Source organism: Pinus tabuliformis, chromosome J, assembly GCF_031772625.1.
Source record: "Pinus tabuliformis cultivar Carrire ecotype Pingquan chromosome J, CPIR1, whole genome shotgun sequence".
NCBI classification, from domain to species: domain Eukaryota; kingdom Viridiplantae; phylum Streptophyta; class Pinopsida; order Pinales; family Pinaceae; genus Pinus; species Pinus tabuliformis.
In genome coordinates, this window is record NC_142295.1 from 1,614,905,811 (window position 1) to 1,614,931,956 (window position 26,146).

Below are 26,146 nucleotides of genomic sequence, written 5' to 3' on the forward strand. Positions count from 1 at the left end.
CATAGGTGATTGTGCCCCGGAGATATCTCAAGGGATTCTTGGCAACAATTCAATGTATGTGATGAGGCTTGACCATAAATTGACTCAATGTATTCACTGCAAAGCATATGTCTGGACGGGAGTTCACCAAGAACATCAGGGTCCCCACGAGTTGACAATACTCAAAAGGATTTCCCAAATCGGGCCCAACAACACTTCCACATAACTTCTTTAAGTTAAGTTCCATCGGAGTAGTCAGAGACTTACAATTCACCATCCCAAATCTTTCAAGTAGCTTCACAATGTATTTTCCTTGGGAAAGGAAAATCTCACCTGGCTTTTGCTAGACCTCCAAGCCTAGGAAATAATGCATCAATCCTAGGTCCTTCATCTCAATTTCGGAAGCCAACTCCCTCTTGCATTGATAAATAAGAAGGTCTGCACCTGTCAGAAAGAGATCGTCCACATAAAGTACCAAGATGAGAGGTCTATCATTTTCAACCTTGAAATAAAGGTTCGAATCAACTTCACTTGTTGTAAAACCCAACTTCATCAGACAGATGTTGATCCTCTCATACCAAGCCCGGGGAGCTTGCTTCAACCCATAGAGGGCTTTCTTCAACCTGCATACATGTGTCTTTCGATCTTGAACTTCGAATCCCTCGCTCGGGTTGTTCTACATAGACTTCCTCCTTAAGTGAACCATGCAAGAAGGCGGTCTTGACATCCATTTGATGTAAATTCCATCCTTGAGAGGCAACAAGGGCAATGATCGAACAACTGGTGGTATATCGGGCAACTGGTGCAAATATCTCATCGTAGTCCACATCTTCTTTTTGAGAGAAGCCTTGAGCAACAAACCTGGCCTTGAACTTTTCAACACTTCCATCAGCTTCATGCTTGATCTTGTAGAGCCATTTTGAGGTGACAACAAATTTGTCCTTGGGTTTAGGGACCATAACCCAAACATCATTCTTCATAATTGACTCATATTCTTCGTTCATAGCATCCTTCCAAACTTGGTGCTTCACAACTTCTTCGAATATACAAGGCTCAGTTTGAACAATGGAGCTCATGGCAGCAAAGTACCCTTGGTACCTATTCGGCTTCTTACTTTCACGAAATGTCCCCCTTGGTGCAATATGTCTCTCGGCATCTTCGAGAGTGTCTCTAGGCCATGAGGGTCTCCTTTTTGAGGAGGAGGGCTCATGAGGTGGTGGATCAATGGGATCCATCGCTCCTTTAGCATCGGGCATTGTCTCATCCTGCGGTTCTCCCTGTTTTCTTGTATTTGCTTCTTTGTACTTCCTTGGAATAAGAAGGTTCCTAATTTTCTCAAGGGCAACATCTTCATCGAAGGTGACATCATGACTTATTTCCACTTCTCTTGACCAGGCACATAGATTCTATATGCTTTTGAAGTTTCACTATAGTCCACAAATGTTCCTTTCCTCCCAGATGCATACAATTTGCTTCTCTTTTCTTTTGGCACATGAAAATACATGGGGCTACCAAAAATTCTAAAATGAGAAACATCAGGTTTCTTACCGGTGAAAACTTCTTCGGTACTTTTGGAGTCGAATGCTTGATGAGGGCATCTATTTTGAACATACACGATAGTGTTGGCAGCTTCTTCCCATAGGAATTTCAGAAGGCCTTGATCATGAAGCATGGCACGAGTGGCTTCTATAATGGAACGATTGTTTCTTTCAGCAACTCCATTTTGCTGAGGAGTATATGCGGTAATAGTCATTGAACTCATTTGATTCATATTCGGTTCCATTATTGGTCCTTAATATTTTGATCTTCTTCCCTGTTTGATTTTCAACTAAGGCTTTGAAAAAGCGGAACAATGTGAACACTTTGTTCTTCTTCTTCAAGAAATAAATCCAAGTTTTGCGAGAGAAGTCATCCACAAAAATAGCATACTATAAATATCCTCCCAAAGATGTCACGGGCAACCTACCAAATAGATTAGAACGAACCAATTGCAAAATATCGGTAGTCTTGCTATCACTTGAGGGGAATGGTCCCCTTGTATGTTTTCTTTTGGCACAACCCTAACAAACACCTTCATTTTCTACTTTAAATCCGGGCATACCTATCACTGTCTTCCTTACATCGGGTAGGGCTTTAAAATGAAGATGAGCAAATCTTCGGTGCCATAATTTAGATTGAAGAGATGTGTCGCAAGACATAGCTCCCAGTGGACTTCCTCCAACTTTGATATAGACTGTCAACCTTAAATCCAAGAGTAAATGCTTCTTTGAATTTTCTTTTCCAAAGATGTACCTTTCCATCAATGAATGCCACCTTGAATCCTTTGTCCTCCATTGCCGAGATAAATACCAGGTTCTTCTTTAGATTTGGTACATATAGTACTTCTTGTATATGAATGATGTTACCTTGATTCAATTGAAGAGTAACATTCCCAACTCCTTTCACGGGATAGGTGGCATTGTCTTGAAGAATGATTTCCAAATTTGTATCATTTTCTATCAGATTTGAAAGACTTCCTTATACCCAGTGAAGTGCCTTGAGGCACCACTATCAATCAACCAATTTCACAAGGTATCTGGAGGAGAAGCACTCGAGAGGGCAGATATGGGATAAAATTCATTTTGCTTGTTATCTATAACATTAGATTCATCATACATGGAGTTTCTTGATCTTTTGTGAGGTCGACCATTTCCATGTTGACTAGCGGGAGCATTCCTTTTTCCTTTGTTGTTGAACCTGCCATTCCTTTGATTGTTGTTGCCCCTGAAATTGTTGCAGTTGCTGTTGTCATCATCCTGAGGTGTATCCCTTTTATTAAGACACTCCCTAGCATAGTGGCCAAACCTGTTACAAATGAAGCATCTACCCTTTCTTCCATCTTTGAATCCCGGTCTTCTTTGACATTGCTTCTTTGAACTTGCATTGTTCTTCTTTTTAGCATGAGCGGAGGATGTAATAGGATCATTCCTATTTGAAGGCATGTCTCTCTCTATTATCCTTGTTTCTTCTTCAGTACATGTAGTCAACAATTCATCAAAACCTATAATCTGGTCATTGTTGAGGATAGTAGTGTTGAACACATCCCATTCACGAGGGAGACCTCCAAGGGCAATGAGAGTGTGCTCCCTATCAACATTAACTTCTCCAATTGATAGAAGATCATTTTTTATTTCGGAGATCCTCATGAAGTAGGATTGGATATCTTCTCCTCTTCCCTTCTTTTTGTCCTTCAACTTGTTCTCGAGAAAGAGGACTTGGTTTGAATTTCTAGCTTTGAACATGCTAACTGACTTGTCATACATCTCCTTAGATGTGCCCAAATCGGAGATGTAAGCAACGAAATGCGTATGAATAGAATCCTTGATGATCTTCTTAGCTTTGACTCCGCCTTTCTTGTACTTTTTTTTAGCGGCAGCTGATGCATTTGAAGGAGGTTCAACAATCTTTCCCTGCACATAGCCCATAAGATCATGCTTTTCCAAAGTCAAGTCAAGAGACATCTTCCATGCATGATAATCAGACTTATCATTGAGCTTGTCATCAGATTTGAAGTAAGATAAGGAGGCCATTGAATCTTGTCCTTGTCCAACAAATCTCAATGATTTCTTTTCTCACTCTTGCTTGGGCTTTGTCTTCACCTCAGCTCTGATACCATGTTAATTTTAGATAACAATGGTATGCCCTGTGCTTTAGAGTAATTTACTTCAATTTTTCTTATTAGCCCAATATCAATTTCCATATTAGCAATCACATTAACATTGATAGTAAATGCAGATAAAACATAAACAATAAGCAGAAGACAAGGCAAGACAAGAGGACCGGATATTTGGCGGATGCCACGGAAAAACCCCAATGTGGGGAAAACCCTTTAATCAGATCTTCCTATTATTCTTCAAAAGTTCAGTAGAGACTCGAGAGAGTACATCATACAAAATTTACTTGCCCAATCATTGTAAAACAATCCAGTCAAACTGCAGTAGGATGCTCTAACCAGAAACTGAACGTTGGTCAAACTAGCAGAAAGTCTCCTCCAAATCACCTCAGTCAAACCCAGTCAACTCGGCCTCCACAGTCCAAATCAGCCCAAAATAGTCCTGAAATTCTCAGTCAAAGTTGGTCAAGGCAAGTCGACGCTGGTCAACCTGCCCAGAAAATCTTGTTATCTATGCCAAAATATGCGCCCTACCCAAACAGAGATTCTCCAACAAAAATTGCAGTCAAATGAAGTCAAACAATGCCTAGTCAACGCTGGTCAAAGCTGGCTGCAACTCGGTCAATGCAGAGAATAGAAATGCCCAGTCAAACCTTCGCACGTGTGGAGAAGAATAGGTTGCCTGTGATTTGTACAACCCAATCAAATGAAGAGAGAGAATGGAATGTTGAGTTGTGAATGTCCAAATGAGGAAAAGGCGTCTTCTATTTATACACAATGTTGAGGGTGAAGCGACACGTCTGTTGGGCTTCATTAGCCTACATTAGACTTTTGGCTGACCTTGACAATTTGTCCATAGAAGAAATAAATTCATAATTCCATTTCTACTTGTCAAACTGAGATGATCTTTAGATCAATCTTGCGCCTCTCGGAAAGAGGAATCCAATAAAAATATCATCTCCATCATATGAGCTGTCCAAGGTGGAGTTTGGCCCTAGTTGCCAATCTTAACATAAAAGCTGACACACATATTTGACACAAGGTATGCTTTGGGAAACCCTTTCTGGAGAAAATTCCAGCTGGAAGGTGAGGTCGCTCCACTCTATTTTTCTGAATGAGAATATGCAAGTACAGAGAAATATGGCCTGTTGTCCTTGGGCTGATACATTGCACAAATCCTCTTTGTGTGCTCTACCTCCTATCCCTCTTGGCTAGTTTTGTTCAACTATGGAACAAATTCTCTTGAAAGAATGGAATCCCTTTTCCTCCTAGTTGCCCGGTTATAACACAACCTAAAAACCTACTAGTGGTTAGGTTTGACTACCTCAACTCTGAACCCGAATTACAATATTAACTCTTTTAGAGTCTTTCTACATCATAATCACGTGACTCGGCCAGTTTCCATGAATAATGGGGGCTGACATGGCATCCTCTTGAATTATGGTGGCCAAAACAAGAAGGTCAACTTCTGAGTGGCATAACTTTCACGTAGAGACTACGATTGGCACGATTCTTGTGCTGTTTGAAAGGTCTTTGTGTTTAGAATAACATGGAAAGGTGCAGTGCTAAAGCGACAAAGTCTTGTCTCCAGAAAACATCATTTGATGCCTCAAAACGCTCTCGAAAGGTTTCAAACTCTATTTTGCCAAACTGGGTCTCGCTGAAAAAAACTGTCCTGTGAGATGATTCCTCCACTTTTTCCACTTTGAATGCATCGAGATGGATGACAAACAATATAATGATCCAATCTAGATCAAAATCCATATCGTTCAAAACCTGCTCTTCAATTAAGCATTGGTTGGATGCCCTCGAGTCTATAAGTTTTTTACGAAGTGGTTGATATTTCATGTATTCTGACTATTGATGTATGGAAGAAATTGCTTGTAAATTCTCATATTTTCTCTTTCATTGTCTAGAATTTATACATATAGATGTAGTATGTTGTAGTCTGTCCTCCATTGCGTCATAGTGTATATTGATCTTAAATGACTGGGTGACAATTCATGGATAGCATACATGTATTTAACTCGTGGGAATTAACATGTTTCAATTTTGGTTAAATATCAGGTGATCTATTATTGAATGAGTACATTCACCCATAAAATTACATTGCTGAGTTTGGCCTTCTCAAATAGCCCTTATATATATATGTAGATATAGATATATATACCTTGTGGAGAATTTGTCAAGCCACACGCTCTTCTTGTTTCAATATTGATGTCTAGGCAATTATATTCACTGTCTATTTATGTTCTACCGAAATTCGATGTTTTACGAATATTTGGTGTAACTATACATTATGTAAATCGGCTGGGGTGAATAAATAACCACTTAGCTAATCCTCTGTTTTGAATTACCAAACATGCGGTCTAATTTGGTTGAGGTTGTTCACTGTCCATGCTTCCCCAAGGTCTCACATTGTTGTACATGGTTGTAGTGCCAACATGTGGCCTTCAATCCTTTTTAAGCCGTCGAAATGGCCTCATGGTACTGTTTGCCATCTAATTGTATTGGGTTACATTATTGACCTTCAAGCCATGTTAAATGTCCATATAAATTCCATAAACGTTGGCAACCATTATTATTACCCCAGTTTAATGTGCACATGGGTAAAAGTTGCCGAGACGCGGGCCTTCAGGCTCGTGGTGAAATTGTTACAATTGCAATTGAACGATGGCTGCATAGACCCTCGATCTCCAATGAGGTGTTGAGGTAGGTCCCACCCATCAGTGGGCCTTCACTCTTGGGGTGAACTTGTTACGAGTGTAGTTGAACAATGGTTGCACAAACCTTGACCACCGATGAGGCGATGAGGTAGGTCTCGCTAGTCAGCGGGCCTTTGGGCTCAAGGCGAACGTGTTACGAGTGCAGTTGAATGATGGTTGCACAAACCTTTGGCCCTTGGTGAAGTGATGAGGTAGGTCTCGCCAGTTAGCAACCCTTGGGGATTAGGTCGAACCTATTACAAGTGCGATGCATAGTTAAGACCCCCTGACCCGAGGCGTGATATGTCGAGAGAGCCATTGGGTGTGCAACGTGTTGAACAAATTGATGTGGGCGAGCTCCACTATGGTCTCAGATTCCAAACCCGCGATTGGTATAGATTCATATATATATATATATATGTGTAGTGGATTGAATTTTAAACCTACCACTGGTATAGTTTAATATATACATATATGTAGTGGACCCAGATTTTAAACTTGCGGCTAGTGTATATATACATACACGCGCACAGATGCATAGACACATAGACACAGACATAGACACACACACACACACAGAGACACACACACACACATATTGCAACAACTACATGGGGCCTGCTTAAACCTTTCCCCAGAGTCGTGGATTTGTTGGTCCATGTGGTAGTGCCACTTGAACTGAACCCAAGACCATGTAGATGCCATGTGGCGGTCCATCGATGACGTGGCTATCATTAATTGGCCTAAAGTCTTTCGTGTGTAACTTTCGATTTGGGACTCGGATTGAGGAAAACTTTTTATTGCCAGAAAATTTTAAATCTTTGAGAAGAAGTATTTTTTTATATACCCATTTTCATGACAAACAATGAAGGTCGGGTTAAGATGTCATTGACAATTTGACACTTTCTACAACTGAAATAGTACAAGGGGGTGGGAGGGAGTGTTACATGAATAATCCTTAGCTAAGAATATGTATCGAGATAGAACTGTGGAAATGAAACTACCCAAAATCATGGATGCCAGTAGTCATAGCTAGAGTAGGAGACATCAAAATCTATTTTACCAGAAAGATTTCTATGGAGATAGTAATAACCGTACCTCTTTTGTTATCAAAGTGTTCTGGATTATCATTGCTTATCCAACATTTTAACATATTGCATTATCATTTGCAATCTTTCCATAACAGTATGCCTTTTATTTCCAATTTAATATCTTGTGTCAATGTTTCCCACTTTCTTTGATTATTGTTGCTGTTTATGATTGAATTCTGGGTTCAGACTTGACCCACTTGCAGGGTTTTCATTTGATATTGCTCAGAGCATGACAGTATTGATTCATCTTGTGAAAGAGAATCTATCCTTTCTCTTTTGATCAATCTCTTATCCTAGAACCGGGGAATTCTCAATCATGTTCTTAACCTCTGGAATTCTTTTGGCACAAGCTCCTGAATTAGTTGTAGATTGTAACAATCATGGACCAGTGGGTAAACATCTGATAGTAGTTACAGTTAGAAATGTAATTTTCTTGGATGAGACCTTTTTTCTCTTTTGACAAATTGCTTACTAGGACAACTTGAACATATGCTCCTAATGTTAATAATTGTCTTTTTAATTGTTTGGGTTTTCATACTGGCCAACATCTTTTTCACTAGTACTCTTGTTGTTTTCACAAGATTCTCTTCTTATGTGATTATATTTTTTGACTAAAATTGTCTTCTGCCAGGTGACAAGGATTATTCCTCTTAATGCAAATAATCCATATGATGTGTTGGGCTTAAATAGAGGTGCATCAGCTGAGAGCACAAAGAAAAGGTAATTATTTTAACTTCTCCTAAATTATTTAGATATCAATTAGCAGAGTATCTTTGTATAATTTGAATGCATAAGTGATCTAAACAAGAATGCATTAGATTAGTCCAGACCATAAATTGTATAAATAAGGATAGCAGAAAATTTGGAAAGAAGAAAGGAGTTTTATACACAGCAGACCAAATTCTTCACAAAGTTTTTTTTTCTAAGATTTACAGGTCACCAAATTGCTGCCTATGCCTATTGGTGTCTTACTCAAAATGCAGTGAACCCTTTTTATTTCTCATTCATCTTTGGATATGTCTAAACCCAGATAATTATGCACTAGCTCGATTCTTATGACATCTGATCTAGTAGAATATAATTTTAAGACAATGATCCAATAATGGACCCAGGAGCACATCATAGATTGAACAAGCTCTTAACATAAACATAAGCTTTATCCATAGAATTCTACCTTAAAAGGGACGTTTATATTGGACAAGTTATATTTCCTAGAAAGAAGCAGCTTGGCCTATTTCAAAATTTCTTTCAAATGTATTTAGTAAGAGAAATTATTACTTGGTCCAAGGCTCAAGTCTTTGCCTAATTGGGTTTTGCATGTAATTAATCGAGTTGCTGCTTTAATAGTTGGATATTAACCCCATAATGCCGGGTGCAGACAGCATACCATAGGGCCTCTTTATGATAAAAAGAAACTTATCACAAGTGTAAATAGGATTATCAAAGGGTGATTTCTAGGTTGGATTGCTGTTCCATAATGCCATTTACATTAACCAATAATACATCAACTACATCAACCAATTAGTGAAAGGGAGTTTGCAGTCCTCCAAAAAAAATATGTATTTCCATCTATATGATTAAATAATCTTAGTAATTTTTGAGGAAGGAGAGATCTTTTTCCATGAACAATGAGAATGGCATGAATGATACTTGTTATGTTTGTTAGAACAATTTTAGCCATGCAAAACTCCAACGAAAAGGCATTTTAAAGTATGGGACAAATGTATGTCTGTATAGAAGCATAAAATGAATGATGGGAAACTATTTTTTTTGTTCTTTGATCATTGTAGAATTGGTTTTCGAGTTACTATACCTATGTTTCTGAACAAACTTTATTCGGCCGGATTGGAATTAGAACCTGGATTATAATAATAGTGAACTTTGGTCGTAATATGTCTAGTGACCAAATGCCATGTTTAACAGCTAGTACATATTATTTTTGGATGACCTACATCTTCTCTCCTTAAAATGGTGTTGTATGACTCTATACAAGAATAACATGGTCAGATTATAGTTTTATCTTGCCTTTTTCTTGTTTACACGACCTTGAGCATTGAAACTCTAGTGCTTGGATTCAAAAAATATTTTATGGTTTTAATTTTTTTAACTTTTGATAATCTAACGAAATGCATGTTTTTTCTGCCACACACTCCTTTCAAAGAAAAGTCCAATTTGAGTAGGTGCAAATGCATGTTTCATGCCTTCTTGGCCTTTCTCTCTAGGATTCTTTGCTATCCTCGACAAGTCTTGTCCTGCTATGAACAAGAGTGAGTTTAGAGGAGGAACACACTCTAGAGTCATAGTTTGAGGTCACAATGCAAGAGGTATAAAAGGTTTTAGTTGAATTTTAGCATTCCATATTTATCTCTAAGATTCTTTGCCATATTCGGCAAGTCTTGTCTTACTATAAGCAAGAGGGACAAGTGAAAGGAGGAACACGATCTAAAGTCATTGTTTGAGGTCACAATGCAAGAGGTATAGAGGGTTATAGTTGAATACCAGGTAAATACCAGTTGTCTAGAGTTGCTCATTGGTATATGAAGGCCTGCTTCTTCCTGCACTCAAATTAAATAATGTGATTTAAGAAATTTAAAAACCACTGCTCTATCTGTTAGGGGCCATTCATGGTATATCTGGGTTGTGGGACATGTTTTTGATGAGTTTTATTTTTCATTTATGTTTTATGGACCTTGGAAATTAATTTATTACATTTCAGGTAAGTGTTTTGACTCTTGAAACATGAGAGAATGAAAACAACGCTATGAATGGAGCCCCATTAGCTCATCTTTTATGACTCTAGATTTTTTTTATGTTGATCAAATGGTTACATATGGACATTGAAAGCCTGACTACACCTGTCTTAATGTTTCGGCATTCTAAAGATATTTTGTTCTTGAGTGACAGGTATTGGAAACTGTCTCTTTTAGTACATCCTGATAAATGTTCTCATCCTCAAGCACACCAAGCTTTTACAATATTGAACCAAGCTTTCAAAGATTTACAAGACCCAATAAAAGTAAGTGTTTGTTTCCTTTCTCCTCCCTTAAGTTAAATAGTGTTATTTCTGTAAAAATGTTTTGGTTATGATTTGTATCATCTATCATTATACTGTTTTTTAATCAAAAGACAATGAATATCTCTTTGAGCTCCTTTGCAACATATTCAGCTATAATGGAGTTAAAGATTGCTATCCTGTTTTACGCATAGTTTTAAAACTCGGACTCGGATTCGGAACCTACTAAGGGTCAACTCCGACTCGGTATCGACTCGGCCTAGTTGATTTCAATGACTCGGTCTTTGTAAAAAATACATTAAATATTTATTTATTTATGAAAAAACATATTTTTAAAGATTTTCATTCATGTTTCCAAACTCAAAGCATTAGAATATAGAGAGAAGAAAACATATGATCAAAGTATGCTAATGAATATATCTATTATATCAAAATGGCACCCAGTGCACTGTCCAATACATGTAATATGTAGAGATCAGAAAAAAAACACATAACCAAGGATGCTCTAAATTGCCTCTACAGCAAAGATCACCTGTCACCACTGCTAGAGAAGCCAACGACATCTATCTCATACTCTGAATCAGAGTTAGATGGGGAAACCCATGGCTCCTCCTCTTCATAAAGATCTCCAACTGCAATTGTAGAAGTAGTAGCATTAATAGTGGTGAGAAAACCAACTCCAACTCTTCACAAACACCTCACAAATGCTCACACAAATGCAATGAGATAGCTGTGAGGAAATGTGAGGGGGTTGGGTCACTTTTATTGGCTTGGGGGAGGGGTAGAGGCACTTAGAAAAGAAACACAAAAAAAAAACTCACTTTGAAGTCCACTTTACTGCCCTTTTACCCTGCGGCCTAGGCTGTCTGGTTTAAGACAAGCTTGGTCGGTTCGGTAACGGACCGGTGTAACAACCATAAGTCGTATACGCAACGGAAATCTTTAAAATAAGACATAAATGTCCATTGTAAAACATGTAACTATATATTGAAATTGTTGTAAGATATGAGATATTACAAATGAGAATGAAGACATGCATATATACCCTAGGCAGGTGCCCTTTCATGAATGGTCATGTCTTTAAGACATTCCTCTTCATTACTAACTAACTAACCATTAGTTATTTAATTATTAATTATTATTATTATATTTATATTTATTATTTTTATATAAATTATATTCATAACATTGCCTCTCTCTTCGAGAAGCTTTGTCCTCAAACTTTACTGAGTATATTTTCTCGTCTCTGAACTTTCATCTTCGTTGATACAACATGATATGATGCTCTGAGTGATAGACTAAATTGTCGTATTGAGAACAGATTGGACCATCTTAGATTAATCTTTTGTGGAATCTTTTGATCTATTGAAATTTGTGATGAATAGTTATCGTAGGACTGGATTCTGCAAACTTCAGTATTTTTGGGAACATAGATTTGTTGTTTATGTTCTAAGTGATACTGGTACGTAGATTGATTGGAAGGTCTGTTCTTGTGATTCAGATGTCAATAAATAGTTCTTTTGGTTGGACTTTCCCTTATCATGTTAGTGGTTCTTTCTTGATTTCCTTCAGGCGATGTTGTTGTAGAGTTGGCTACAGAATCATCACTTGAAATTTCCATTGTTTGAATTGCAACATCTGCATAAGTTTTAACTTCTATTGGTTTCTCATCTTTTTGAGTTATGATATTGATGCGATCGATATTTGTTCCTTTATCTTCAACTTGGACTGAAGGCTTCGATACTTCTTCTTGTGTAAGTCGTTCTAACTTGTCATTTAGTGACTTCTTGTCACTTTTAAGTTTCTTTATTTGTGTAAATAGGGCTTGGTTATGATTCTTTAGACGTAAAAGCTCTTCGCTTTCTGGATTGTTGGCTTTATGTTTAGTATTCTCCTCCTCTTGTAAACTTTCGATTTGTTTTAATAGTGTTTGATTAAGGTTCTTTAAACATGAATTTTCCTCTTCTTGTTCTGATAAGCGCTTATTGAGTTCCTTCTTTGTGGCTTTAGCTTTCTTGACTTGTTCGAGTAGTTTTTGATTGTGCTCTTTGAGGCGCGAAATTTCTGTCTTTACTAGAGATGACTTCTTCAAGTTCCTTTTGTTTTTCTGAGTGGATCTCTTGGAACATCAATTTAAAAATCTCCTCAAGGTTTTGTGATGAGCGTGTTGTTGATTCTGACTTTATGGTCATGTCTTGGAATGTGATCATCTTCTTCTTATAAGGGAACATCAATTTTTATTTTCAATGTTTAAAAAAAAGTACCCATTTTTTTAAACAAAGTTATCCAAAAATTATGTAAATCTCCTTTCTAAGTATAGTTGCTACACCAAATTGAGATACATACTCATATTCATCAATTATTACTTGCAAGTTTTTAATTTTGTATTCGACATCGAAATAAGAGGCTTCTTTATTCTCGATTATATCTGATCCCGAAATTAATAATTGATTTGCTAAATTAACATTAATGTAATTTTCATGATAATTCTTGTTGATAATGATATGTCTTTTAATGTACATAATCTATAACATGGGATCATGCCATGTTTACAAGAGAATCTTCCTTCCATCATTTTTGAATTAGACTTCATTCTTTTCTCTTCAATGATTGACTCCACCAATGTAACCTTGTAATCTTTTATGTAGCCACGATTTTTAATATAATCCCTTGCACTTTGTACTTCAATTTGTCTTTTAACTTCTATAATAATATTTTTTCAAAAATAAAATTATAATATTCCTTTTTTCCTTAAACTGTCTTTTTTTTTATATATATATATATTTTTAACTTTGTTTTGTTTTATTTATTTTTATAAACCTTTTTTTTCTATATATATTTATAATATTGTTTTCTTTTGTTCTTTTTGAAAAGTTACAACCCTAGTGAAACATGGGTATTCACCTCTTTGGGGTATAATATAAAATATATGTCCACTTAGGTGCCCTTGACTCAGTTAATTTTCTCAATGTAAAAAGTAAAACTTACCATTCACATAAAGGGATTTTGTATTCCTTTTGCCTTGAAAATACCATGAGCAATTACCATGGGTTGCTAAAACCATGACCTTGTAAACCAATTAATAAAGAATCAAGATAATCTTATCTACTTTTCCTTCTCTTACATATAGTTTTAAAGATTTTTGGAAAGATTCCCTCTTAACTTTATCATGCACTTTTTATCAATAATGTAGAACCTTTATATATATATATATCAATTTTTTAAATTACATCAGACTATTTTTTTTAATAGTATATTTTTTTATATGATTTTTCTCTCTCTCTTTTTTTTTTTTAAATCTTTATATGTACCTTTTTTTCTTCGATTATCTTTTTTCTTTCTTTTTTTTATGTTTTTGTTTAATGGAAAAAGCCCTGAATGACGAAACTGACGAAACAAATAAACTACAACTTTGTGTAGCAAAATGCATCAATTGTGACGACAACAAGGTTGACGAAGGATTAATGGCCAAAGGCCGGATCAGATTGGTTCTCTTCAGCGGTTGAGCGTCCAGAGGATCGAACAACTCTGATACCAATGTAACGACCAAAAGTCATATATGCAACGATTTTTTTTAAAATACTTCAAAGACATAAATGTCCATTGTAAGACATGTAACTGAATATTGATTATTGTATATTGAATCTGTCGCAAGATATGAGATATTACAAATGAGAATGAGGGCTTGCTTATATACCTTAGGCAAGTGACCTTTCATGAATGGTCATGTCTTTAAGACATGCTTCTTCATTACTAACTAACTAACCATTAGTTAATTAATTATTATTATATTTATATTTATTATTTTTATATGAATTATATTCATAGCAACTGTCCGCTTGACCGTTTTTTCTACCAAGCTGGCCCGAGCAGGGGTATTGCTTGGTCAACTAGGCCAAATCTGATTCAGACAGACCTGGTTTTAAAACTATGGTTTTACATGATAGGAATATGACAAGATAATTTTACTAATGTCAAACAAGTGACCACAAAAGTAGGTTAAAGGACTAAAAGATGCATCTAGTGTAAATACAATGTGGGAATGTGAAAGCAACTGGCAAGACAGTGCTGAACGAAAGAAGCTAGAGGAGGTAAAAAGACAACTAGGTATTTAACAAAGAGCTATACATAAGCTATCTATGAACATGCATGATTGGCCATATTTAGGGAGGTGCATGTAAGAATGGCAAGGTTGCACGAAACGCGGAAACAGGTACGAGTTTCCGAAATGGGAATGGGTACGAAACGCGACCTCCCCAAATTTTGGAAACGGGGAAACACGAATATATATCTATATATCTATATATATATATATATATATATATATATGTGAAATCATAAAGCATAAAAGATACATTATAATTTATTACATTTAAACATTAAGATTAAATTTACATAACATTTACTCATGAATGATCACATAATGAAAATAAAAATATCAGAATATCCAAAAGCAACCTTTATTATATATCCAAATCTCAAAAATCAACGTTTATTTATATTAATATATGAGGCTGCAAGTACAATAAAGACTATAAGGCTGCAAGAATAACAATTCTCATAAAAAATAGAAGCAGTACAATGCTCAATAGTGGATGGTGTTGCTGAAGAAGATGATGCGCCAATTCCACTTCCAGACTTGGCCTCAATATTCAGGGTAGCAAGAGAGAGATCCAAAGCAAGATTTTCTGCATCCACATCCCATTCTTTAGAAGGACCGCTATTGTATTCTAGAACCCTACGAGATGTAAGGCGAAGGTTGGAGTGCACATAAACAAGATCCTCTGCCTTCTGTGAGCCCAACCTATTGTGCTTCACGGAATGAATAAAACCATAAGTGCTCCAATTCCTTTTTGCTGATGAAGAGCTTGCCACTTGTGAAAGAATACAAATGGCAAGGTTTTACAAATGTACATCATTTGCTCCATGACAAATCCACCACCTAACTGGATTCATGGTGCTTCTCTCCTCCAAAGCTGATATATCTGCATAATCATCCATTCCTGCAGCAGAATTGGCAAATTCCTCCTTTACCACCCTGTGTAGATGAGAAGTAAACATTCTCATAAGGGCTTTTTTCACCTCATTAGCCACCTCTCTATCCTTATGGGGTGCCTTCCTCTTCCCATTGCTTTGAGCAATAAGCTCCTCATCATAAAATTTGGGGTTCAAAGCGTGTGCTAAAGTGTGCAATGGAGGTGTTGAAATTGTTCCACCTATCAAAAATGATTTTCTTGACCAAGCCAGTAAATTGATCATCAACAAACGAAAGTTGTGGAGACTCTTGCGAAATGATTTCCATAGTTTTCTCAACCATGGAATCCATGCCATCATATACCTCTCCTAAGAAATGTCAGTTAGTGTCAGCACTCCGAAGAAGCTCAAATGCAAGGGTTGTGAACTTTAGCAAGAAATCTACCTTGCTCCACCAATCCTCATCAAGGCACAATCTACGCACCGTAGATCCCCGCTCTGAATCTGCTTGTCTCCACTCAATCCAAAGTTGACTCACCACGATAGAAACTAATGCATGCTTAACCTCAACAAGGCGGCGCAACATCAGGAAGTTTGAAGCATATCTTGTCTTAGCAACTTTTAACAACTCCAATTTGGAGTACTCTCGAAATATGGCCTGAGATTGGTGCTGGTTGGTGATGAATTTGACAATCTCCCTTGCTTCCCCTGTGAGTTCCTTTATCCAGGAAGCTTTGTTGTCGATCTCCTCTAAGGTCAGATTCAGATTATGGACAATGCATGGTGTCCAAAAGATGTGGTCATACCTCCCCTCAATAATTAAACTTGCAGCTTTGCAAACTGGTGCATTATCCGTGATAACTTGCACCACCCTGTTAGGCCCTATTTGTTCAATAGCTTTTATAATAACATTAGCAATGAACTGTGCATCTTTCACCTCTCTTGAGCAGTCTTCTGCCTTGATAAACATTGCTCCTTTGGGGTAAGTGACAATGATATTTATCAATGGTCTGCGCCTTGTATCTGTCCATCCATCTAAGACTATGGTAACCCTAGAGCTACTCCAGGAAGAACGAATTGGAGATAAAATATCCTTCACAAGCTCCTTCTCATTTTTGAGAAGTTGGGTTCTGATTTTCTCATAGTTGGGCCCCTTGTACCCTGGAGGAGCTGTCAGGCCAGGGTAACTCCAGAATGAGCGGAGGAAAGAACTGATGATTTTATTCATTAGCTAACATATTATTTATATACATACATATGATGGATCAGTTCATCTTCTAGATGACTGTCCAGTTCACCCATCCGTTTCGGATTAGGTGTCAACATTCCCCCCCTTAATCTGAAGGGATGTTGCTGAGTCCAAGCATCATTCTGAATCTTTCAAGCTTTTCTCTTCCAAGCGCTTTGGTGAAGATGTCTGCAATTTGCTCGTTTGTGGAACAATGACGGAGATGGATTGTTTTGGCCTCAACATGATGTCGGATCAGATGATATTTAGTATTGATGTGCTTAGTACGATCATGGAACTTTGGGTTCTTGGCCAACTTTATTGCAGATGTGTTATCAATCATGAGTGGAGTTGATTGTATTTGTTTTACCTGCAAATCTTCAAGAATTTTCCTGAGCCACACAATTTCTTTCGTTGCTTCAGCTGCTCCCACATATTCTGCTTCTGTTGTGGAATCTGCTGGTACTGATTGTTTGCGTGATCTCCAGGAGACAACTCCTGATCCAAGACTCATAGCATATCCTGAAGTAGATACCCCAGTCTCTTTGTCTCCATCGAAGTCTGAATCAGAGTATCCAATCAAGTTGAAGTCGTCCACCTGTGTATACTTGATTCCAAGGTCTTGAGTTCCCTTCAAGTACCTTAGAACTCTTTTTGCAGCAGACCAATGTCCCTCACAAGGCTTTTGCATAAACCTGGAGAGGATTCAAACAGCAAATGAAATGTCTGGTTTGGTAGTAGTGAGGTCGATGAGACTTCCTACAAGCTGTCTATACTTTGTTGCATCCTCAAATTCCTTTCCTTCAATAGATGTGAGCTTCAAGTTTTGTTCCATTGGAGTAGAAAGGGGATTGCACTCTGTCATGCCAAATCTGTTTAACAAATCTCCAATGTATTTCTTTTGAGAAAGAAATATGGACTTTGGATGTTGGGTTACTTCAATGCCAAGATAGTAATGAACATAGCCCAAATCAGTCATTTCAAAATTTTTTCCTAATTCTTTCTTTATGGATGCAATATAGCTTTCATTGTTCCCTGTTATTAAAAGATCATCTACATATACCACAAGATATACAACTGTTTTGCCAACTTTCTTGACAAATAAAGTTGCATCATCAAGATCAAAATGATTGAAGTTGAGTTTAAGAAGATGCTCAGTTAGTTTTTCATACCAGGCTCGTGGTGCTTGTTTGAGGCCATACAAGGACTTCACAAGTTTGCATACTTTATGTTCATATCCTTTCACAGCAAATCCTTCAGGCTGGGACATAAAAACATTCTCTTTTAGATCTCCATTCAAGAATGCAGTTTTTACATCCATTTGATGGACTTTCCAACCGTTCTGAGCAGCTAGTGCAAAGAGTGTCCGGATGGTGGCCCATTTTGCTGTGGGGGCAAAAGTTTCCTCATAATCGACCCCTTCCTTCTGTGCAAAACCTTTTGCCACAAGCCTAGCTTTGTGCTTGTCAAGTGAGCCATCAGCTTTGTACTTGTTCTTGTAGACCCACTTGCAGCCAATTGGTTTGGTTCCAAATGGAGGATCAACCAGCTTCCAAGTGCCATTCTTTATGAGGGAATCATACTCCTTCTGCATCGCTTCTTTCCATTCATCATGAGAAGCAGCTTCTTTGAAGGAAGTTGGTTCAAAATCTGTAGACAAGTTCAATTCACAATCATAAGTAACATCCATATCAACAGGTGAATTAGAGTTATCTACATCACCTCCATCTTGTCGGTTTGTATTTCTGGTTCCTTTTTTTCCAATTTCATCAGGATGAACACTTTCAAGTGTCTTTGTCAGCCACTTTGGGGGACCTTTCTGAGATCGTCCAGGCTGTTCTCTTGATTGAGTTGGGTCTGAATCAAGATTGAGTCTCCCAATTCTATCAATTACATCACTTAAAGCATCATCCGTTGTTGGAGTGTCATGCAGGGGAGATTGTTCTTCAGAAGAAGATTCCACATGTTGATCTAGTATAGGAATCCCCCCTTCAAGATGTGGAATCTGATTATCAAACTCTTGGAATGATTTCGGTTTTGTGAATCTATCCAAGCGATCAAGTTGCCGCTCAACAACACTGTCAGATTTGGATGATTCAAGAAAAATGACATCTCTAGATAAAACAAACTTTTTATTTACTTCATCATGGAGGCGGTATGCTTTAGATGTGTTTGAATACCCCAGGAAGATACACTTACGACTTCTAGCACCAAGTTTGTTTCTATGTACCTTTGGTATTAAAGCATAACAGGTGGAACCAAATATCCTGAGATGTTTTACCGAAGGAACATGTCCATACCACAATTCATAAGGAGTCTTGTTTCTTATAGCACTAGATGGACATCTATTCTTTATATATGCAGCACATAGAACAGCATCAGCCCAAAACATTGTCTTTACATTTTTGAAGAAAAGCATGGATCGTACCATATTCAAAATTGTTCTGTTCATTCTTTCAGCTACACCATTCTGTTGAGGATTATAAGGCACAATTGTTTGATGTTTAATCCCATGTTGGCGAAGATAGTGTTCAAATTCATTTGATGTATATTCTTTTCCATTATCAGTGCGAATAGACCCAATATGAGATTGTGCATCATTTTCAATCCACTTATGAAAATTCTTGAATGTTTGAAAAGCATCAGATTTGTTCTTCAATAAATAAACCCAACACATTCTGGTGTAATCATCAATAAATGTCATGATATACTTATTTCCATTTGCAGAAGAAACAGGCATTGGACCACATAAATCTGAATGAATGAGTTCAAGTTTCCTATGTGCTCTTGAATGTGAATCATGAAAAGACTGTTTGCTATGCTTTCCTAGAATGCAAGCATCACATTGCTTATGTTTTCTAGGAATTGTAGGCAAACCAACAACACCATTTTTCTTTAATAAGCGAAGACTGTCATAGTTTAAATGTCCAAATCTAGCATGCCATAATAAACTTGATGGAAGTGTACCTTCTTCATGATGAGAAATATATGAAAAATGTTGTGCATGAGCAGAGGTTCCTTGCAGTTTAAGAAGTCTTTCTTCTTCTATACCCCTCATGACAAGTGAATGGTCAGATGCCTTTCTTACCTCAAGCTTTCCATCAAACATATGAATGGAGTGACCTTGCTGGCGGATGTGGACCAGGGACAGCAAGTTTCTCTTGAGCTGTGGGAGATATAGAACATGATCCAGAAGAAAGTCTGGAAGACCAGGCAGTTTAAGCCTGATTGTGCCAAGCCCTGATGGCTTGATTTTTGACTGATCTGCAAAGTATACTGCTCCATCAACATTATCAGTGAAATCTTCAAAAAAATCTCTCCTATGAGTCATATGACAGGTTGCTCCTGAATCAAGCAACCAATCATTTTTCGAAGAAGTAAGTGAAGCATTAAACAAATCTTCATTTACTCCAATGTTACATTGTGCCTCAATATAGTGAGCGGATTCAGGTGCTTTACCTTTGTCTGTGTCATCAGTTTTACCTTTCTGCTGATTTCTTCTCTGCTCAATCTTTTCCCATGGTAGCTTGCATGTAGAAGCATCATGAGATCCATTTCGTTTGCAGCGAATGCAATGTAAGTCTGCCTTTTCTTCTTGAGGGTGTCTGCCCCCCCTGCCTCTGAAATATCTTCTTCTTTCTCTTGAATGCATACTGTAACAAAATATCTCTGCTGATAAAAAACTTTCCTTACGTTACAGCCTTCAAATCCCTCTAATGTTTGCTAGAAGCATCAGCATTGAAATGATAACTTTTCAATGCAGCATTATCATTCAAAAAAGAAAACTGTGTAATAAATTGCGTAATATCAAACACTTTGATTGATATATATAAATTCTTTGAAGAACAACGCAATATTCAGAATGATAAATACACCCTTTTGAAAACTGCTTACATAAGCCCTTTGAAAACTGCTTACAATACAATACTCAAAACTGCCATCATAAATATGTATTGAAAGCACAACATTATTCAATCTCAACACTATACCAAAACTGCTATCATATCATCACATAAACTGCGTAATCATATAAACTGCATACGGAGGTTTAAGATTATATCAATATAACTTTGTCAGCACCTTGCTCTTAAAAGTTCATCTTGATACCAATTTGCCGAGTTTGAGAATAAACAAACCGAAGACTATATCAATAAAACTTTGTCAGCCTCGACAGTCCATCTCGATATCAATTTGCTGAGTTTGACAATAAACAAACCAGAGACTATTGAATAGAACTTTGCTAGATCTGAAAAAATTTGTCAGCGTCGACAGTCCATTTTGATATCAATTTGCTGAGTTTGACAATAAACAGAACAGAGACTATTGAATAGAACTTAGTTAGATCTCAAAAGCTTTATGGTGCTGTCCAGGTTCGAACTGGAGACCAAACCAGAGACTATTGTGATCCCGATGGCTTCGGCAGGTCGCAAAGCAATTTACAGGTCTCTGAATCACCAATAGCTTCATAAAAACAACGTAAGACCAGTCGTTTTCAAAACCATGGAACACAAAAGAGAAAGCGAATACCACGAGAGGGTCTGCGAATCACAAAACGCTGGGCGCTGTCGGTTATATTTGGAGCTACGACCCGTGCAGAAGGAGAACTGGAAACGCAAATTTCAAACGCACCACGCTTCACTTTCTTCTCTGCGGCATGCAAAACTGGAAACGCAAACACCTCTGATACCATTGTCAGTCCACGCTCTCACTCAACATGGTCAACATAGCTTCTTGAGAAAACTAAGAGAAGAATACGTTGCCCAGGTCCGGGAGTGCGCTGTCGGACCTCACGCAGACATGGGTGAAACGCAAAATCTCAAACGCACGCAGACATGGGTGAAAACCGGACCGGACAGGGCCTTCTGGATTATTAAACCGGGTCGGAGAGCTTCGATGGGATGGGTCTACGGATGCTTGTTGGTAGTTCCCAGACCCGACGGATATAATATCTGCCGAGACCCTAACGCTCACGGACTCGGTGCGGACTTGCAAAACGATTTGTCTTAAAAAAAAAGGCCAGACACCTCGTTTGTGAGATAAAACGCCTCCAGGTCTTCCAAGTGCGAGAGCAAAAGCTTGGAGATTATGTTTTCTGCAAATTCGATAATGGGGATATTAAAACGATTTTCAGCGGCATAAGTCCAGTGCAAGAGATGAAAGGGCGACAGAATGAGGCATGGGTATTCATGTGCAGAGAGGTGTATTCATGCGCAGAGAGGCAGCAAAAAGTATAACAACGCTTCTATGCATTCAATAAAAAACGCATCAACGCTCAGGTGTATTGCACATTCAGCAGGGCAGAGGGCGCAGTGTCAGGATAGAGGCAGCTGGTGCGCCAGAGAACATTATGGGCAGATGCGTTGGCAGTGCTCAGGGCAGAGAATGAAACGCATGACAGAGGCAGCGCTCAGGTATGAGCAGCTCTCAGGACAGCAGGAGTTACAGCTATTTCTGGGACCTGTGCTCTGATACCATGTCAGGCCAGGGTAACTCCAGAATGAGCGGAGGAAAGAACTGATGATTTTATTCATTAGCTAACATATTATTTATATACATACATATGATGGATCAGTTCATCATCCAGATGACTGTCCAGTTCACCCATCTGTTTCGGATTAGGTGTCAACAGGAGCTTTGTTAATCGCCTTTATCATATCTTGCCAATAAGGAGAGCGAACAACATTGAATGGAATACCACATGCATAAATGCACCTAGCCACTCTGGAATCAGTTTCTTCTCTTGCTTGCGCATTCACCAATTTAGCAATTCTGTAATCCTGAATTGAAGGGGATGCCCCTTTGGTATTTTTGGGTGGTGGTTGTTCATGTTGTTGAATGGGACCGACTCTCTTCTTTCTTGCTTCAACTACAATCCTTGGTTCAATGTTAGATGGAGCTTGAGTAGCTTGAGTAAAGTCATCATGCCTTCTCTTAGTACCATCTGCCTCATCTTGCTCTCTTTGATATGCCCTCCTTGCCAATGGATTTGTTGTTTTTGTGCAACCTGCAATCCCCTGTCCTCCTCCATGCAAAAGATGTGCCTTCGCTCTTGGGTAGGAGCACTTGTATGAATTATTGCAAAGATTGCATCGCCATTCCCATGAGCCACCACCTGCACATCTTTAAAGCTTCGTCACATGCCTCCAAAGAGGATAATATTCAGCCCTTGGGTTGTCCCTAGGGCTTGAACTTGCAGCTGCACTTTGGTTGGAAGCCATTGCTGCAAAAATAAATTAAAAAAACAAATCTGTAAATAAAAAACGTTTTTCATATTTTTGGCAGCATAAACCCTAGAAAAATTGAAGAAATAGTAGGAAAAAACTAACAAAATGAATGTTGCTTACCCAAATTAATTTTCTGTAGCTGAAGCTACTCCAAAATGCCAGAAAAGAGAAGAGAAATATGGCTGTAGCTGAGCCAAAAAGCCAAGAATGTTGTAGTCGGAAACTCTGCACTCCAAATCTGCTGCTGAAATCTCTTGCTCTTACTACTAAAATCTACTTTTCTCACTGCTCAAAACACCCTAGCTGAAACAACTGCTCTCTTCCTCTCTTCTCCTTTGCTAAAATCGCCAGTCTCCAAGAGAAACGACTTGCTGAATAGTGTGATGAGAGAATGAGACAAAGTTCACTTTTATAACTTTAGACAGGCATCTAGAAGCAACTAGAAGTCATTAGGAAAACCTAATAATAAATTAGAAAACAAAAAAAAAATTAAAAAAAACACAAGTTACAAGTGGAAACGGCGTCGTACGGCTGTGAAACGCGTTTCCGGCCGTATTGGCCACGTTTCCGCATCGAGAAACGTGCCATTACGGCCTGAAACGCGTTTCACGGCTATACCACATGCGTTTCAGGGTTTTGTTTCCGTTTCCGTACGGAAATGACCTCCTACCCTGCGTTTCCTGCAACTTAGAAGAATGGTGTATAATCTTCACATATGGCTATGATAGACCTGTATTATATCATTAACGTATGTGGCTAAGGCCAAATTATGTTCAATTACTACAATACTAGGTTATGGTTAAGGCCAATCTAGTCAACTGATATGTGGGTCCATAACCTATGTGGGCCCATAACACCTCTTGGGTGTTAGAGAATCTAGTAGGGCAGCTATTTAAACAATTCTCCTTATCCTTAGTAATTGCTTGTGAACTTTAGTTATCTTCTTGTTGTTCTTTATTGTTGATTTGGGTTAGCATCGTATGTGCTCTAGCCACGAAATTTGGTAGAGAAGCTAAGGCACATGAGATCTCCAATACCCAGAAAGGGTTTGGGCAGATTCTAAACAGTTTGGGAGATATTAAAATAATTAATATTTTTAATGAAGTCCCTTTTTTTTTCCACTGGAAAAATCAGTAATTTTCATTAAGATTAGAAAATTACATTTAGTAGATGCCGTTGGCATTGCTGTGATGTTCATACAAAATTCACCTCACAGGGTGATTGTATCAGAGCATATTACAAAAATGAGCTAGGTACATGCATATGTCTGGCTGTTTTAGCCTATTCGAGTTCGCATAGGATCCATTTGCATACAAAATAATGACCATAGTTATGTACAGTTCCATCATGACAAAAAATACTATCCATTACTGTCAGCTATCGGGACTGTTGTCCCTCTGTTCTCTCTGGTCTATGTATGGCCTGTGGTAGAACCTGCGTTCTTCAGTTCCTTTCTGCTCCACAATTAGCCATTCGCCTCTGGGAAGTATCGAGGCCTCTTTGGATAATTTGTCAGCCTCGCTGTTATGTTCTCTGTAAATGTGTAAACAAGAGAAATGATTAAATGCTGCTTTGAGTGTGAGAGCATCATATAATATATTGCTGAGTGTGTGTGTATGACATGTAGTGACATTATTGATCCAGTTAACGACCATCATTGAATCCCCAAAAATGTTGAGATTTGTATGCTGATGTGTTAAAGCAAAATGCAATAGATTTCGTATTGCAGAAAGCTCAGCAAAATTATTAGATCCTCTGCCGAATCCCATTTTTATAAGGTATCTGTGGTGTTCGTTTATATGCAGTACGAATCCACCTCCACATCCCGTTTGGTTTGCTGCCCCGTCGAAGAAGGCCCACGAGGTCGATTTGTCAATAGTGGGCAGGGCCTGTATCGACCTGGTTCGGGGGGGGGGGGGGGGAGGGTCGGGTAATTCTTGATACGCGGCGATGATGGTAGCTTCTGTCCGAGGCCAAGATACAGCTTGATCCTCGAAAATAACATGATTCCGCGCAAGCCAAGTATACCATGTTGCCACGAGGGGAAGATTTAAAAGTTGGAGCCCGGGTGACTGTGAGTCCATGCATTCCAAGCACCCGATAGTTCATCCCCATTCCAATTCCCTGCTATGCCCAATTGAGTGCATATGTTGTTCCATAGATTGTGTACAGCCGGACAGTGTAGAAAAATGTGATCCGAGGTCTCAGATGCCGCCTTGCAAAATGAACACCAGGAAGGACCATAGATGGATCTGCGAGTAAGATGTTCGCCCGTGGGGACGATACCTTTGAGGGCACACCAGAAAAATAATCTGGAGCGAGGTGGAGCCTTTAACTTCCAAATGACATGCCACCACGAAGGTATTGGATCAGGTATTCTGTGAGAGATGAGTGCTCTGTATCCAAACTTTGGTGCGTATATACCATGATCCGCCTTACACCAAATGAGTTCATCAGGACCTTGTTTGATGCGAATATGGGATTCAGTTAATGCAGTAATATAGTCATTCCATTCCTGATGCCATTGCGGGGGGAGATCGAGTTGCTGGGCCGATTTCCAAGCTTGGGAAAATATGTCTGTGCGCAGATGATCGGCGATATGAGCAAAATTCCGAATGTCTCGATTATGTAGGTGTGTAATGAGGTCACGGTTGAGGATGTGTCTGCCCCCACTGTTGATCCACGGATCCAGGCCAATCCTGCCCGACGAGCCATCATTAATTCTCCATACTAGATTATCTCGAATGAGGGGAAGGGAATGAATCAAGGCCTTCCAGATTGATGAGCATCCCTTCGATGACCAAGTTGGTAATCTAGCCCAATCCATAATATTCTGGGGCCAGATGTATTTATGATAGGATACATGTGCCCATAGGTTTTGACTGGTTAATAAGGTCCATCCCATCTTAGCAGCAAGTGCCATAGCGAAATCAGGAAGGTCTTTGAGGCCCCATCCACCCCATTTTTTGGGCAAAGATATTTTCTTCCAGCTAATCCAAGCAAATATTCTTTTATCCTGATTCCCATTCCAGAGGTATCGGTTGCACAGCTGCTGAAGTCGTCCTAGGATATTCCTCGGTATCCACGCAAGTGCCATCCAGAATACCGGGGTAGCCTCTAAAACAGATTTAATGAGCACCAATCTGCCAGCCCTAGAGAGGAATCTGAAGCTCCAGCCTGTGAGTCTTTTTTCCAATTTGGCAACCAACCAGACCCAATCTGCTATCCTTTGACAAGTAGGCTTCAGATTGAAACCCAGGTATTTGAGACCTCTATCCAG

The 26,146-nt window shown here is 38.5% G+C and overlaps 1 protein-coding gene across 1 annotated transcript in view; it reads left to right on the top strand.

Moving 5' to 3' along the window:
* Nucleotides 1-26,146, top strand: part of LOC149233668 (uncharacterized) — a 241,748-nt gene that overhangs the window by 115,859 nt on the left and 99,743 nt on the right. Inside the window, exons 6-7 of the mRNA XM_089382253.1 lie at nucleotides 8,059-8,147; nucleotides 10,332-10,443. Coding sequence (XP_089238379.1) covers nucleotides 8,059-8,147; nucleotides 10,332-10,443 — 201 coding nt within the window. The remainder of the gene's footprint in view (nucleotides 1-8,058; nucleotides 8,148-10,331; nucleotides 10,444-26,146) is intronic.